This window comes from Strigops habroptila, chromosome 2 (assembly GCF_004027225.2).
Source record: "Strigops habroptila isolate Jane chromosome 2, bStrHab1.2.pri, whole genome shotgun sequence".
Lineage (NCBI taxonomy): Eukaryota > Metazoa > Chordata > Aves > Psittaciformes > Psittacidae > Strigops > Strigops habroptila.
In genome coordinates, this window is record NC_044278.2 from 28,852,278 (window position 1) to 28,867,528 (window position 15,251).

General features: G+C 40.0%; 1 protein-coding gene across 1 annotated transcript in view; it reads left to right on the top strand.

The window, feature by feature from the left end:
* Positions 1-15,251, top strand: part of LOC115601577 (trifunctional purine biosynthetic protein adenosine-3-like) — a 28,602-nt gene that overhangs the window by 4,753 nt on the left and 8,598 nt on the right. The window contains exons 3-17 of the mRNA XM_030471789.1: positions 293-441; positions 1,269-1,364; positions 1,998-2,172; positions 3,764-3,875; positions 4,157-4,216; positions 5,055-5,180; positions 5,861-5,948; positions 7,319-7,404; positions 7,913-8,081; positions 10,158-10,389; positions 10,519-10,613; positions 11,343-11,452; positions 13,453-13,651; positions 14,233-14,484; positions 14,777-14,929. Coding sequence (XP_030327649.1) covers positions 297-441; positions 1,269-1,364; positions 1,998-2,172; positions 3,764-3,875; positions 4,157-4,216; positions 5,055-5,180; positions 5,861-5,948; positions 7,319-7,404; positions 7,913-8,081; positions 10,158-10,389; positions 10,519-10,613; positions 11,343-11,452; positions 13,453-13,651; positions 14,233-14,484; positions 14,777-14,929 — 2,098 coding nt within the window. The 5' untranslated portion in view covers positions 293-296. The remainder of the gene's footprint in view (positions 1-292; positions 442-1,268; positions 1,365-1,997; positions 2,173-3,763; positions 3,876-4,156; positions 4,217-5,054; positions 5,181-5,860; positions 5,949-7,318; positions 7,405-7,912; positions 8,082-10,157; positions 10,390-10,518; positions 10,614-11,342; positions 11,453-13,452; positions 13,652-14,232; positions 14,485-14,776; positions 14,930-15,251) is intronic.

Genomic DNA, 15,251 nt, shown 5'->3' on the forward strand with positions numbered 1-15,251 from the left:
CAGTCTGGGTACTTAAGAGAGGAAATCTTGACTATACTGGAAAAAGTGGAAAAAGTTCTCAGTGATTTTGTTGTTGGAAGTATTTAAACCAAATGTGAATGATGCCTCCATCCAGTGACACTACTGGTACAGTTACTTTTTTCAGATGTCTTATAGATACCTTTCGAATAAAAACTGGGTTGATATTACTTACCAGTTATGGGTGATGTAGTTTCTATATATTTGCTTATTTTTTCATGGGTTTGTGAAATAAGTAGATAGTGCTATATATGTTCTTTCTGGGTTTGCACAGGTTCATGGCTGATCGGGTGCTTGTGATTGGCAGTGGAGGGAGAGAGCATGCGCTGGCCTGGAAGTTGGCCCAGTCTCCACATGTAAAACATGTGTTTGTTGCTCCAGGAAATGCAGGAACAGCTGACAGTGGAAAAATTTCCAATTCAGGTAAAAAGAGGTGGGGGGGAACATAATACTGTGTCAAGCAATCAGTAAAACAGAACTGAAACAGTTTGTTTCAGTTGGAACTGACCACACTTGTATGGAGTTGGTAGGAGATAACAACTACTCTTTCTTTTACTGGTACCACTAATTATTCAAGGCAGATAGTTATTTTTTCTGTATGTTTTGTTTCTGAATTTTAGAACTGCCTAAGAAAACATTGTACTATATCTATTTTTAGCCTAGCTTCTTAAGATAGTCAGGCTTACATGAGACCTTGTATTTCTACACCTCATTTTCTTCCCACTGTTAGGCTTGAATTCACTGGCCAATTCACCAGCAAAACTTAACAGAGGAATAGAAGGCTTAAAGTTACTCAGTTCTGAATAGAAACTCCTCTGGTGTCTACCCAGGCTGCTCAGCTAAATTTTGCTACATCATGCACTGGCATTGAGTAAATCTCTGCTCAGATGTTGAAATTGAGTTTCTGTATGAACTTACCATTTTATTTTTTGAAGCTTTTATTCTGTTATGATAAGCAGCTTTTACAAATTTGTATTGATTACATACAGCAAATAAAATGCATTTGATAAGTTAGCAGATGGGTATTAAAAACAGTAGCACAGGTTGCAAATGTTTGCTGTTGCTTCTGGACTCTGTTGTTATTACATTGTTTGTTTTAATTTGCCCTTCATGGACTGTTTCATTATTTTAATCATACTTACTAGGGAGATGGAGCAATGACATTCTCATCTCCCACCTCTTATTTAGGCTTTACAGTAGTAACTTAACTATATTTCCTTTTCTTAACTGTATTTCCTTTTCCTTTTTAGCTGTATTGGTGAGCAATCACACTATTGTTACTCAGTTCTGCAAAGATCATAACATTGGACTTGTGTTAGTTGGAGAAGAAGCTCTTCTGGCAGCTGGTAAGGCTGAAATAAATTGACAGTAAAAATCAGCACCTTGAATTCCGCTTTAAAATTACTTCTTTCAGCTCTTAGGACACACGCTGACTTAATTAAACAGAAGAGCAAGAAAATTTGGATTATCTTGTGAATGTAAATTGCAGTCACTTAAAACGTGGCTTCATAGCTGTGCGCTGCGTTTTGTATGTTAGAGATCAGCAGGAGAAATCATGCAGGATCAGGAACTGGTAATGATTACAAGTATTCTTGTGTCTTCTGTTCTGCTTTCCTTTATATAAAGAATTTTCTTCCAATAGTTCTCATGTTGTTGCTGTATGCAACAGTACCGGGACCATCACTTGCATTTATTTTGCTACAGTAAGATCTGCATGTCTTAAATAGTGAACAGAAGTACCAGACAGTCCGAACAGTAGTTGTGGGGTGGTTAGTAATGTAAAGAGCTAAAGTTTAAGCTTTATTTAGTTGTAAGAAATCATTGGATATGCAGAACTTTAATTTAAGGATTAATTAGCTCTTCTGAGACAAGGAAAAGTGTAACAGAGGGCCAGAATGGTTATGTGGTTTTCCTTTTGTCAAAATGACTTGGTGTTTCCAAAGAGACGGCTTGATTCTTTTGCTATTTTTGGTAATCAGGGATTGTTGATGACTTGAGAGCAGCAGGAGTTCGGTGTTTTGGTCCATCTGCAAAAGCAGCCCAGCTGGCATCCAACACCAGTTTTGCCAAAGCCTTTCTGGATCGACATAGGATCCCAACAGCAAGATGGAAAGCCTTCACCAATCCCCAGGAAGCTTGTAGGTTTATTATCAGGTAAATATTTTGATACTAGAAACTCCTGTGTCAAGTTAGCTATGCGTTTGGCCTTCACCCATCATAGTTGCCTAGAACTTGGTAACTTTTCAATTGTTGTTCTTCTCAAGTAGCTACTGAATGAATTAGTTTTGTAATTAGAGGCAGATGGTGAAGATGCAGGGAACTTAAACAGTTAATCTTTCTGTTCACAGGTCACAGTTCTTCTTCCCTTTCATCAGCTTCCTCAGGATGCTAGTTAGTGTTTTAAAAGACAGAAAAATTATGACAGAGAAAAATATTTCAATAAATCTTTCTGTAAGGGTAAGAATCATTTCTACGCAGACAGATATTAGCAAAATGCTATCCCTGGAGTGATTTGGGAGGTACTGGTCCAGTACAGCTTAAGGAGGATCCCCTCATTTCTTCAAGGCTTGACAGCATCATGGAGAGAGAAAAGTAACTGCATATCTCTGCAGTTGCTTTGAGCAGTAATACCTCTGAAGTCACTGGGGATCCTTTGGGAAAGTAACTTACCACTGTGGCTATTTTGGTCCAGTCTCACAGCAGCTGCTGTGTTCAGCTACACCCGTCTGTGGCTGTGTGGGGGTTTCAGGGACTTCTTGTCTTTGCTGTCATGTGCTACATGTGGTATAATCTAGTGGAAACTTTTCTTTTTTTTTTTTGGTAAGAGCAACCTTTTCACTGACTTTGCTCTGTAACAGTATTTAGTCTATATTAGAGCCATGTAGAGAAGCAGGCCAACAACTTGTATGTCTGTAAGCATTCATAAGATTCAAACAGGAAAACTGTGTCTCAGGTCAGTGCAGGGAGATGTGGAGAAAAGGAGCGTTGTCTGAGCCTGCTTTGGCTGCTTGTAGCAATCTAGGGTTGAGATTTATCCTAATATAAATAGTGATGTGGAAAAGAGGAATGAGATCTTGTTTCAGAAAACAGGCTAGTAGTGTGTAGAATCAGTTCTTCAAAAGGAACACAAGCTAAGAGAGATGAATGGATAAAGTGTAGTTAAACTATGTTAACGTTACACTGTTTTGTTCTGTTTTTTCCTTCTAGATTTAGTTTGTGTTTAAGAGTAAGTGGAGCAATTCTGGGGATAGTGTTAATACACTAGTTCTAGTATATCCTTTACATGCAAGACCTAAGTCAGCGTTAACCTTACAAACCTAAACAAGAATTCCATAGTGATTTATAGGATTATGTATTGTAATCTGGTGTTATAAAACTATCAATCATCAGAGAGTTTGTCTTTCCAAACCTATGACAAGAATAGAACAGTAACCCAACTCAGGGAAAAGAGGAAGAAACTGCAAGGTGTTAAAGTTCGGTGACTTCTCCAAGGATATGCACTGAGCTGGTGCCAGAACCAGCAACAGAATTCGTAGATTTCTGGTTCACAGTCCTGTGCTGAGGGCTATGAGAGTCCATTCACCTCCATGACAAGATGGGCTAGCAGGGAGCATGTTTTTCTGACATGTTAGTCTTCAACCATTCAGAAAAAAAGAAAGAATATAGGAGGCATTCAGCTTAAAAAATGATAATTTCATTGGATACAATAGGGATGCCTGAATCTCGGTTTTGTTTTCATTTAAAGCACAGACTTTCCTGCACGAGTAGTACGGGCAAGGGGTCCTGCTGCTAGAAAAGAAGTGACTATTACAGCCAGCAAAGAGGAAGCCTGCAGAGCTGTCCAAGAGATTATGCAGGTGGGTAAATCTTTAATTAACCAGTGGGAAATCCAATTCTTGATGTTCTGTAGCCTGTAAGTTTGTAATTTCAGTTACAGGAAGCAGGTATTTAGAGGAGAAGCTTGCCTGTTTGACTCAAGAATTTCTCTGGTTATTATCTTCAGATTGCATTTAAACAAGCCAGACTTCTCCTGTATGTTGGTTTTGGGGTTTTTTTTTTCTGTTAAAAGAAAATGAAGAAATGATTTAGCCAATAGATGTCATGTTTGCTAACTGGAGACATTTGGTTTTTTGTACAGGACAGAATGTTTGGAGAGATGGTTGTTATTGAAGAACTTCTTCAAGGGGAAGAACTTTCTGTATGTGATGGATGGTGTGGTTAAGTGCTTTTATTCTTTGGCATTACTGCTATGCTCTATGCATAAATGCATGAGTTCATAGTTTCAAATAGGATTTCTGTTTTATTTGCACTTACATAAATAAATCTGCAATCTAAGAAACTTGATATCATAATAATCAGTGCATGTTGTCAGTAGAATTTTCTTCTACATTAGCCATAAAATTGCAATTATGATGATCTTTTTAGGTGGAAAATGATCTTTTTCTTTTCCCAAGGTGACCTGAAAACGTGTTTGCATGGACTTTGTCTTGGTAATTCTTGTTACATCAATAACTTTGTGCTAATATTTAGTACCTATTTTAGTTAGCACTTTCCTTACCTTGGATTACTCTCAGTGTCAGGATAAAACTTAAGCATGCTTACTATATGCCACATGAAAACTGAAAATGAGTTCTTTGTGCAAGTTTTGTCCTGCACTGAGAATACCTTACACTAGTTCAGGCCCCAGATCTGCAAACACACAGGTTTAACTTGAAACATGAGTAATTCTGTCCAGTCAATGAAGACCATTCATGTGCCTTAAGGTAAGCTTATGTTTACGTGACTGATAGGTCAAGATCTAATTAATCAGAAAGGAATTGTTATGAGGGCTACCGTTTCTCTTGATTATTTAAAAATGAGAAAGAAAGCTCAGTGGGCTTGCAGTAGAATCCTGCTGCAAGTGGATTCTGTTGCTTTCTGTCTTTGATTCTTAAATTTTCCTGGTAGAACTGAGCCTCAGGCTGTGGACCAGCGGCGTTAGCTTCTCTTAGGGCAGGACATTGTCACTGTTTTGTGTTGTGTGCATCTCTTAACAGTGCTTGTGCTTCACGGATGGTGTCACTGTTGCTTCAATGCCCCCAGCCCAGGCTCACAAACGATTACTGGATGGTGATCAGGGTCCAAACACTGGAGGGATGGGAGCCTATTGCCCAGTTCCTCAGGTACAGCAGTCCTTCTCGTCACCCTGCAGTAAGGATCACATCTGTGGTTAATAGATCTTCCTTAGGGCTCAATCTTGTTTCTATCACATAGCCCAGATTTCTTCTGGAATTGATTGACACTTTGCTTCTATAAGTGCAATACAGGGCTCAAACTTTATTAGCCATTCTTCGGGATTTAGTGAGCCAGTATTCTGAGGAATGGTCTCAACTTTTTCATTATTCCTGAACTCGCTGTTTCTCTGCTGCTATTAGCATCCCTTGAAATGTCCCTGCAAAATTCCCCACATGCCTGGAGTCTTTGTGTCTTGAACATAAACTTGTCTTTCTTCTTGTTGATTCTTAAAGCTGACTGCATTTTTCTAAATATGCTGCATGAGTATATTATTAGTGGTTTTTTGCTGTGAGTACAGAAACAATCTTACTGTGTACTGCTCAGGTTTCCTGTGTCTCAAACCTCCTTAAAATTGGCCTTCTAGAGAAAGAACCAAACAAAAAATCTAGAGAGAGGGTTAGTGTAGTTATCCTTCAGACAGCAGCACCCTAATGGAAGGAGTGCAGTGGTTGGGGTTGGAGAGAAGAAAACATAGCTGAAGCAGTTACTTACCCCACTCCTTTCAGGTCCTATGAGGTAGTTCAGCAAATGTCATCACTGTCTCAATCAGTTTGATGTTGATCATCAGGTCCCAGAAGTTCTTCTGGAGAAAATCAATGATGCTATCCTTCAACACGTTGTTGATAGTATGAGACAAGAAGGAAGAGCATATGTAGGTAAGTAAGCATTCACCTGAAAAGCAAAGTCATACCAAGGTTAGTTTCCCTGTTAGAGATTACTATTGAATTCCAAATTTATATATTTTTTTAAAGAAGTTAATTTTTCCTGCAGTATTAAGCCTCACTGGTTTTACTTTATAGCTCTTCCTTTGTAGAGAAGAATTTCTGTCTTTTCTCCATAAAACATACTGTATTTTTATTAATATTTTTTATTAAAATTGTTGCAATCAGACTCTTTTGTAGTTCAGGGTATAATAAATACTTCAATTGTACCGTTCACTCTTATAAACAGCAGTGTGGATTTTCTTAAGATCTTTGTCTTTAGGCTGTTTTGAAAAAGGCAGGTGATGCTCACAGCTGTCACTAAAAGCCAGTGGCTGCTTTTGGGACTGAAGGTACTGAGGACTGTCGAGATCACACACATCTAAAGAGTTGTATTCCAGCCTGCAATGTGTTCTCTGCTGTTTGGTAACTTTTTTACAATGTCCAAATCTGCAGTAAGAATATAGTGGGTGTTGAGCATTTTCATGATGATGGTGGAGGACCTGATGCTTTGTGTGGTTTAAAGTCTAACACTTGTTATTCTCTGGGAATTGGTTTTCTGATTATACAGTGAAAGACTTGCTTTAGATCACCATATGCATAAATGTGTGTTGCAGTAGAAATTACCCAATACCAACTTCAATAAATTTTTGTTTGATTTTGTTTGTTAACAGCAATAGTGAATTACTGGTTTGGTATTTTTGCCTGAAATACAGAGTTACACATCTATATTAATGCATAACAGTAGTGCACTTAATGGTAAGAAAATCACAAGGTCTGCGTAATGAATGGGGTTTTATGGGAACTGGTATTTTTTCGTCCAGTCAGTTCCTTCTGATCTCAGAACACCTGCATTTAGAGAGCTGCAGCAGCAGGCAGAACTTGAGTTTCCTATGCAGAGAGATTGCTTTCTGCTGTATTCAGTCTAAAATGCGATGGAATATTCCTCAGGTTTCTGCTTCCCATTTTATTGTGGAATTTTTGTGACTTGCGTATAAGTGCTTGCAGAATCCTTGCTCCTGATTCCTTATGATTTGCAGAAATGCATCCCGCATTCCAAAATACTGTGTCGCATTTCATAGAATGATAGAATAGTTTGGTTCGGAAGGGACCTTCAAAGGTCATCTAGTTCCAACCCCACTGCAACGAGCAGGGACATCTTCAGCTAGATCAGGTTGCTCAGAACGACATCCAGCCTGGCCTTGAGTGTCTCCAGGGATGCTGTGTCCACCAGCTCTCTGGGCAACCTTTTAAATTGAATTTAAAGGAGTTCTTGAAAAATAAGTGTTTAAATTAATTTGCTTGGCTGTGTTCTTTCTGTTCAGGTGTGCTGCAAACAGGTTTAATGCTTACCAAAGATGGTTTGAAAATTTTAAACTTTAAATGTCAGTTTGGTGACCCTCAGTGCCAGGTGAGTGAAAGATACTAGCAGCTTCAATATGCTGCATTCTTTTACCTCTGAGTGTTCTAGCTCACCTCTAGGGAAACGTGTGCCATGTCTGAATTTGTATCTTCCTTCCCCCGAAAATGCAGATCTGAGTGTGAATGTCTCAGACAATGTATGAGGTGACTTAAAATTGTGGTTAGTGAGCTTCTGTGAATTATTACTTAAAGACTGTAACTTGAAGAGCTGTTCCTCCGGTTTTATTTTTCTGGATAGAAGCAGAATGGGAAGGGCCTAAGTTCATGTTCCTTCTACATAATCTTACGTCTCATGTTTGTAAATTTATGGCTGTTGCTAAAAGATGCTGCAAATTAATGCTCACCTGTAGGTTCCAAATCTACTGGTATAGGGAAATAAAATATTTTCAGTTTGGCAGGTACAGAGTTTGCTCTATTAATTGAATTTTCCCTAAGTTGAATTTCAGCAAGTCAGCAAAATAAAAACTAACTTCTATCACAATGAAACTTTTTTGCAGGTAATTCTTCCACTGCTTAAGAATGATTTTTATGAAGTGATTCAAGCAACAATTGATGGCAAACTCTGCAGCTTCATGCCAGCCTGGTCAGAAAATAGTACAGCTGTGTGTGTGGTCATGGCAAGTCCAGGATACCCAGGAGACTATGACAAAGGCATGGAAGTAACAGGTAATGGCAGTAGTACTTCAGTAGGTTTGTGTTCTTCTCCCAGATATCTGTACAGCTTTCCTCCATCCCACCCCTCACACCCTATCAGGGTCTTCTTTGATCCATCACTCCTTGCCCTTGTGGAAGGGATAGCTGTTCAGCAAGATCTTGTAACTGGAGTGTATGCCTGTCCATACGTTTACCTCAGGGGCTAAATGTTTAAAGTTACATTATTCCATAAAGCTCTCTCTGTAGCTGGTTACTGAGATAAGAAATTGATGGGGAATTATGTCCTCCTGGAACAACTCTGGTGTGTCCACGTGGACTACTTCCACAAACTGCTAGAAACGTGGGCTGCAATGCTGTCAGCACGTGACTGCTTTCTCCTAGCTTTGCTCTCTTGCCAGCAGGTCGCATTATCTTAGCTAATGCCTGACGAGTGCTAAGGGTGAGTCTTGAGGACCTGTGGTCTGTAAAATAGGAGCAGTGCATTCCTCCACCATCAGCATGGTTCCTTCCCTTGTGCAAGCCAGCCACGGTCATTGCTGTGTAATAGTAATAAGAACCTCTTCACAGGGCTGAAGGGTTTGGAAAGGTGGGCACGTGGGCTTTAGATCAATATTCATTTTATGTGTTAAAATTATTGCTGTTTAATACCTCATGAGGATGTTTTAAATGTTTAAAAACAGAGGGAACTGTTGCAGAACTATTTCCTTCCTCCTCAGCTACTGCCTTGCCAGTCCAACACTGTGCCCTGTGTAAAGCAACCCCGACAACTGATCTGGGGCCACCTTGTTTTCATCATAATTCCAGTAACCCTGCGTCACCCAGGGAGAAGGTCATGTTATATTGCTTTTTCCCTTGGTGAGATTTCTGTTGTCACATTCTCTTCATCCACTCTCCTCTTCTAATTCCCTCGGTGTATTTATTTGTTGTTAGTGATATTCTGGGGAACTCTGCATTTCTCTGACTGTAAAAGTCCATGCCACATAACTGAATGAATCCTTCTGCTACTGAGCTACCTTTTACTAGTCAGACTCAGGAACTTAACTTTTTCGAAGTTGGTATTCATATCTTTAGGAATGAGATGGTACGACCCCCCTGCTTGTTAATCACAAAAAACCCCAGTTGAAACAATGAAATTCAGTCCATTTGTTTATTATTATACTTCAACCTCTGGATTTGTGTGGGTTTTATTAGTTTTTTTCCTATGTTTCACCTTGATTGCCACATTTTAATGGCTTAACGAACATTTTATTCTGGAGTATTCCTTAGAACATGATGGGAAGGAGTTAGGTTTCCATTGCTGCAAGGCAGCTGGGGCTCAGCTTTGACCTTGTCAGGACTGTGCTGTGGCAATGTAACACGCTGGACTTTCAGCAAGTATAAAGGTCCTTTTTACTCACTTATAAAACTGTCTATCTGGCTGATAGCAAGGGGGAGACTGTTTTATTTTGCTTTTTCCAGGTGATGGCAGCAGTTCCTCTTTTTCCCTTATCCTCTTCTTAAAATATGAAGCTGAAACCCCCCTGAACAATTTTGCTGTCCTCTAACAGGAAAATATGTGGAGAAAAATGAAAAGAACACATGTCAATTGTTTTAGCTGTTGGACAGCCACCTGCAAGTGTCTGTAGAGCATCGATTCCAGGTTTGGAATTGTGTGGAGTGGGCACTGCAGAATAGCTAGGGGAGTGCTGAGGTAACATTAGTATTAATGGTTTAATGTCACAGAGAGGGAGGAACCCAGGCAGTAAACTGTGATTTTATGCAGGAAAGCTCTACACAAATTACTCCCAATCACAATATATAGCACAGCTTTGCTCTGGGGCAGGGTAGTTATATGTCCTGTTGTGGCTCCTGGATCTCTTATTTCTGTTTCTGTATCATCTGTGTCCTTACTGGATGTCTCAGAAGGGAGTCTTAGGGCCAAGTGGAGTAGGATACACTTCACTGGTAATGCTGTTTCTCAGAGGGAAGGTAAGGTGGGAAACTTCATTGTTATTCTCCCTTGTCTGAAGAAAAGACTTCAACCTTCGCTGCTTTGCCAACATGGTGTGTGATTTAAAAATACTCAGAGAATTCCTTTTGCTTTTGTAGGGCTGCTGCAAGCCAAAGAGTTAGGACTGCAGGTGTTCCATGCTGGCACAACGCTGAAGGATGGCAGAGTGGTGACAAGTGGTGGCAGAGTCCTCTCCATTACTGCTGTTAAGGAGGACCTGATGAAAGCACTGGGAGAAGCCAACAGGGGTGTAGCAGCCATACGTTTCAAGGGTGCCACTTACAGGAAGGACATTGGCCATCGGGGTATACAGCTTCTCAAGCAGTCTCTGTATGTAAGCAAAGGCACTAGCAGAAATAGATGCTAGTCCAAAGTTTTATATCTGTTCCCATTTGTGTGCTCAATGATGATCTCTGCAGAAAATATCACTACTCCTAGCATGTCCTTTACTCTCTACAGGGGTCTAATATACAAGGAGAGACGTAGGGAAGCTGTAACCAGTGAAGTTTTGTTTCATCATCTGGAAACATCAATTGTAAGTGGTACCAGGTCAGGTAAGACTGGGAAGAGTCTTTGAATTTCCATGGTACATTGAATGGAACAGAACTTTTTTTCCCCAGGAGGTGAGCAATGCATTCTTGGCATTGAAACTTGAGCTTGACAAGCTGGGCTGGGGTCACCATGAAGAAAACTCTCACTTCTTTCTCATCACTCCTCTTCTGCTTAATTAAAAAATAATTGGCTTACCATGGAGATGATTGCACTTTTTCAAGGTTAATCTAGGGAACAGAATAACTCCTGGATTAATGGAATGGAATCTGTCACTGGACAGAAGTGATCCTGCTGGCTGCCTGTACAAGTACAACATCCAAACAGTTATTAGGGTGTGGCTAACAATCACTGAACATGTTATTTGCTCTTCAGACTATGTCCTTTCCTCCTAGCAATGATCTACTGAGGAAGAATTCTTGTTGATTTTTTTTCCCTTAGAAAAAAGTAACTACATAAAGAGAAAAGGTGAGCTGTTAACGGTTTGGTAAAATGTTTAACGTTTGTTGGACACAATCCATAGGTCAGAAATACAGAATAATAAAGATCTACTTACAGCACCGTGAAATATGTGACTTTGGGGTCCATGCTTCATAAAGCTGTGCATGTTTCTGTCAGTGGACACACTGCTGTTTTCTCCAGGAAACCATAATTTGCAGTATTTTGTCTTGCGAGAGTGTTTTGGGCCTTTTTATTTCCCTTAAAATGATCCTTGATATATTTGTCCTTGGCAGGCTGTCATTCAGAAGTAGGAGGCATTGCTGGTTTCTTTGACTTGAAAGCATCTGGTTATGAGGATCCTATCTTGGTATCTCAAACTAAAGGCCTTGGACCTAAGCTGCAGGTAACTTGCAACTTGACTGTACCATGGTATCTCCCAAGACCGTTTTAAATGACACAGCCAATTGCACCATCTGAACCTTCTGAGCATTATAACTACATCTCAAGTCCTCCACAATGGTCATTTGAGCTTTGTAGATGATCGTTTGAGCAAGGCCTGTGCATATCTTACTGAGAATGTGAGGCTCTGGATATTTTGTGATGAAATGGCAATAAATCAAAAAATTTAGCTGTGCACTCGAGGAACTAAGAAACAAAATTTCTGCTATAAAATAGAGGGTCCATTGGCTTCAAGAAAGATCAGTTCAAAGGAGTACAGGGGAATGTTGAAATGATAACTGTCAGCTTACTAAACCATATACAGAGAAGTGGCACAATTACCTTTGTCAAGGCACTGGGGAAAAGAAGGATGGAGATAAATATTAAAGGAAAAGAGAAGCCAATAGATAAAGAATGCTAATTACACAAGAACACATAGGAGAAGTTGAGTCAGGAATATATTTATATGTTGAAGCAGAATAAGGATTTCAGCCATCAGAGAAGTGGAGGTCTGAGGCTGCCTTTCACTGGTCAAGCACATCAACTTGTCTTGTTTCAAGTTGTCGTTTATACCTTTAGTAATGGGATGATATGGTGTGGCTTCCTGCAACAGCAAGAGACTGAACATAATAATCCAGAAGGTCTTTTGCAGTCTTACATCCTTGGACACCTCCGAGCGTGAAAAAATGATTGGTGCTGGCTCTTGTGAGTCTTTGTTCCAACTGCTTGGCAGAGAGACATTCCCAACTGTGCTTACACAGACTGTTCCCAAGGCTCTTTCTTGGCCAAAAAAAGTTGGCTGATGCCTATACAAATTGTTACTAGATCAGTGGGAGGGAGATGCCATAAAGCAATAAAGGAGACAGGATGACTGGTTTCCATAGCACTTCTAAATCTAAATCTAGCCAGTGAAAGAAATCAGGCTTGTAGTCCAAACTCAGACTGTTTTGATGCTGGTCTGTTACCATTTTGAAGTCAGTGATAGCATGTATCTGCAGTTTTCCCTTGCCCATCTTTCTGTAGTGAGCTTTTCTGCACAGGTATAACTACACTGATAAAGCTTTGTCAGTAAAAGATAATTACCTTTAAAATTTATCCATACATATGCAATCTTTGGCCTATTTCAGACCCTGAAAGAGATGAATTGCACAGTGTGAGCTGGTGCTGTGCATCTACAAGCAGAATTGCTCTAGTGTAGAAACTTCTGCCGGTAATAAAGTAGTGTAAATGTTTCCACTTTCTAGAAGCCGTGATGTCTGAATGAGGTTTCATTACTTGTAGGATGCAAACACCTTGATAACTTTTTAAAAACCAAATAGCAGCCTTCCTGGGGGAAATATTACTGCTCTGTGAAAGACCTGTCTTTCGAAGGGACCTACAGACCAGGCCCATGTTGTTGTCTCAGGCACAGGTTGGCTGAGATCAAAAAATTCCTTGGGAATTGTGGGAGTGAAGAGTCTCATTCCCTGTGGACTATTAAGAAAACTACTTAAAAAATTGTTTCAGTTTTGCTGCGTAACCCAGTGAAATTAGTAGGCAAAAGTGAAGCAAAACACACAGTGATGTTTTAGCAACCTGATCTTATGTTTTGACATTGCTAGGATGTTCTGTAGGTTGAATATCCTGAGGATTTGTAATTGTGTTTAGACACGTCTTATCCGGATTTAACATAAATATTCCAAAAAGGAAATGAACAAACAACCCAAAATTACAATTTCTGGGTAGCTGGAGCTAGAATTTGAATTAATGTTTAAAAAAAACCCCAAAATAGCTTTATCTTTCCTCTGCAAGAAAGTGAGCTCTTTTCTCTTGATTTAAACTAGATGATGCACTAGGTTATTTTCTGCATGTATGTTCTATAGTGATTCTTTTTAGGGAAAAGAAGGTTTCTGCTTATTTGGCTGATTAATATCGGAGTTTCGCATATTTTTTGTCACCACTGCTGGTTCCCACCATGTTTTGCAGATTGCACAAGTATGTAAAAGACATGACACCATAGGTCAGGACCTGGTTGCCATGTGCGTCAATGACATCCTGGCTCAAGGAGCAGAGCCTCTCTTCTTCCTCAGTTATTTTGCCTGTGGCAAACTTGATGCTGAAGTGACTGAAACAATCAAAGAAGGAATAGCTGAAGGTTGCAGAAATGCAGGATGTGCTTTCCTGGGTATGAACGCTCCTCTCCTTTGAGATTTGAAGATTCTGATGTTGAAATGATTACTAATGAAATAGACTTTGTAGGCAGGGGCAGTATGTGGCATTAGAACTGCTGGTTTCTGTTTGGTAGGAAAAACAGTCAAGCATTTGGGCTTAAACTCTTCCTTATCTGTAAAATGGATCAGCCAGAGGGATGATTTTTACTATTCATGCATTTGGATTCTAATTCTTGCTCATTTATCCTTGTACAAGGGAGAACAAAGCTGGATGCCTCACATTCTTCAAGTGTTAATATGTTTTCCTTCCCTCTCTGATACTGAGACATAGCAGGGAGGTGCCAGATGAGTAGCATGAAATAATAATAAAAAAGTTTCTTATTTTAATAACTTCATGAAGCTTTGTTTTGTTGAAGTCTTGAGGTGAAGTAAGAAAATAAGAAGGATTTTTAAAATATATCTGAATGCATTTCTTAGGCTGTATGTCTCTGCAACTGTCCTGGATACATTCCTTATTGTAGGAGATTCTCTAGAGTTAAAATTAACAATAAAACCTACTTACAGGTAGTGCTCTCTGCTTTCTCTCTCCTCTTAGGCAGGGAGATGACTGAGGTGACTGGCATGTATTCTTCTGGAGAGTATGACCTGGCTGGCTTTGTGGTTGGTGCAGTGGAGCGAGGGCAGATGCTTCTGGGGCTGCAAAGAGCTGAGGAGGAGGATGTGCTTATTGGCCTGGCCTCTTCTGGGATTCATGGCCGTGGCTTTAGCATCATAAGGAAGATTCTCTTAATGTCCTCCTTACACTATTCCTCACCAGCACCTGGCAGTTGTGGTGACAAGACTCTAGGTACAATATCTTTCTTCTCAAAAGCAAACCTGCAAATGAATTGTGTTCAGACATTTCCATAACTAGGTGCTGCCCAGGGTTGTTTACTTCAGGATGGGTTAGGGTTAGTTGAGTTTTGGGGTAGGTATGTGGCCTTGCGTCTACAGTTTTGGAAAAGCAAGCCAGCACTTTTTGCTACTTCCCAATGTTTTCTGCCACAAAGAGCAGAAGAGAACGTGTTCAGAGAAGCATTCCCACTAAATACCTGATGATCTTTTCAACGCATTGATTGCATTGATACTTTTGTTTGCAGGAGATATACTGCTGACCCCAGCAAAAATGTACAGTCCTTCTTTGCTGCCTGTCCTTCGCTCAGGGCACGTGAAGGCTTTTGCCTTCATTGCTGAGGAGGGGTTGCTGGAAGGCATCGCCAGAATTCTGCCAGAACATGTCAGCGCTGTCCTAGGTAAATATCAAAGATGACTGTTTCTGTTTGACAAAATTTGGATATAGCATGGACTTGACTTTTCAGCTTCAGTTACAGAGATACTCAGAAATGTATGTGTCTATATAGTTGGAGACTGAATGACCCGAAGTCATTGCTTTTCCAAAGAACCTACCAAAAACATTCCTATTGCAAGTAAGCATCAGCACTTGATGAACACCAGTCCCTTGTTGGAGAAGGGAAATTTAAGGAGAGTTTGAAGGCAGCTCATCTCTAGGACAGCAGGTGTTTAAGAAGACTGATTGTTCTGCAAGACACCTCTCCATACTAAACACTTTGACCA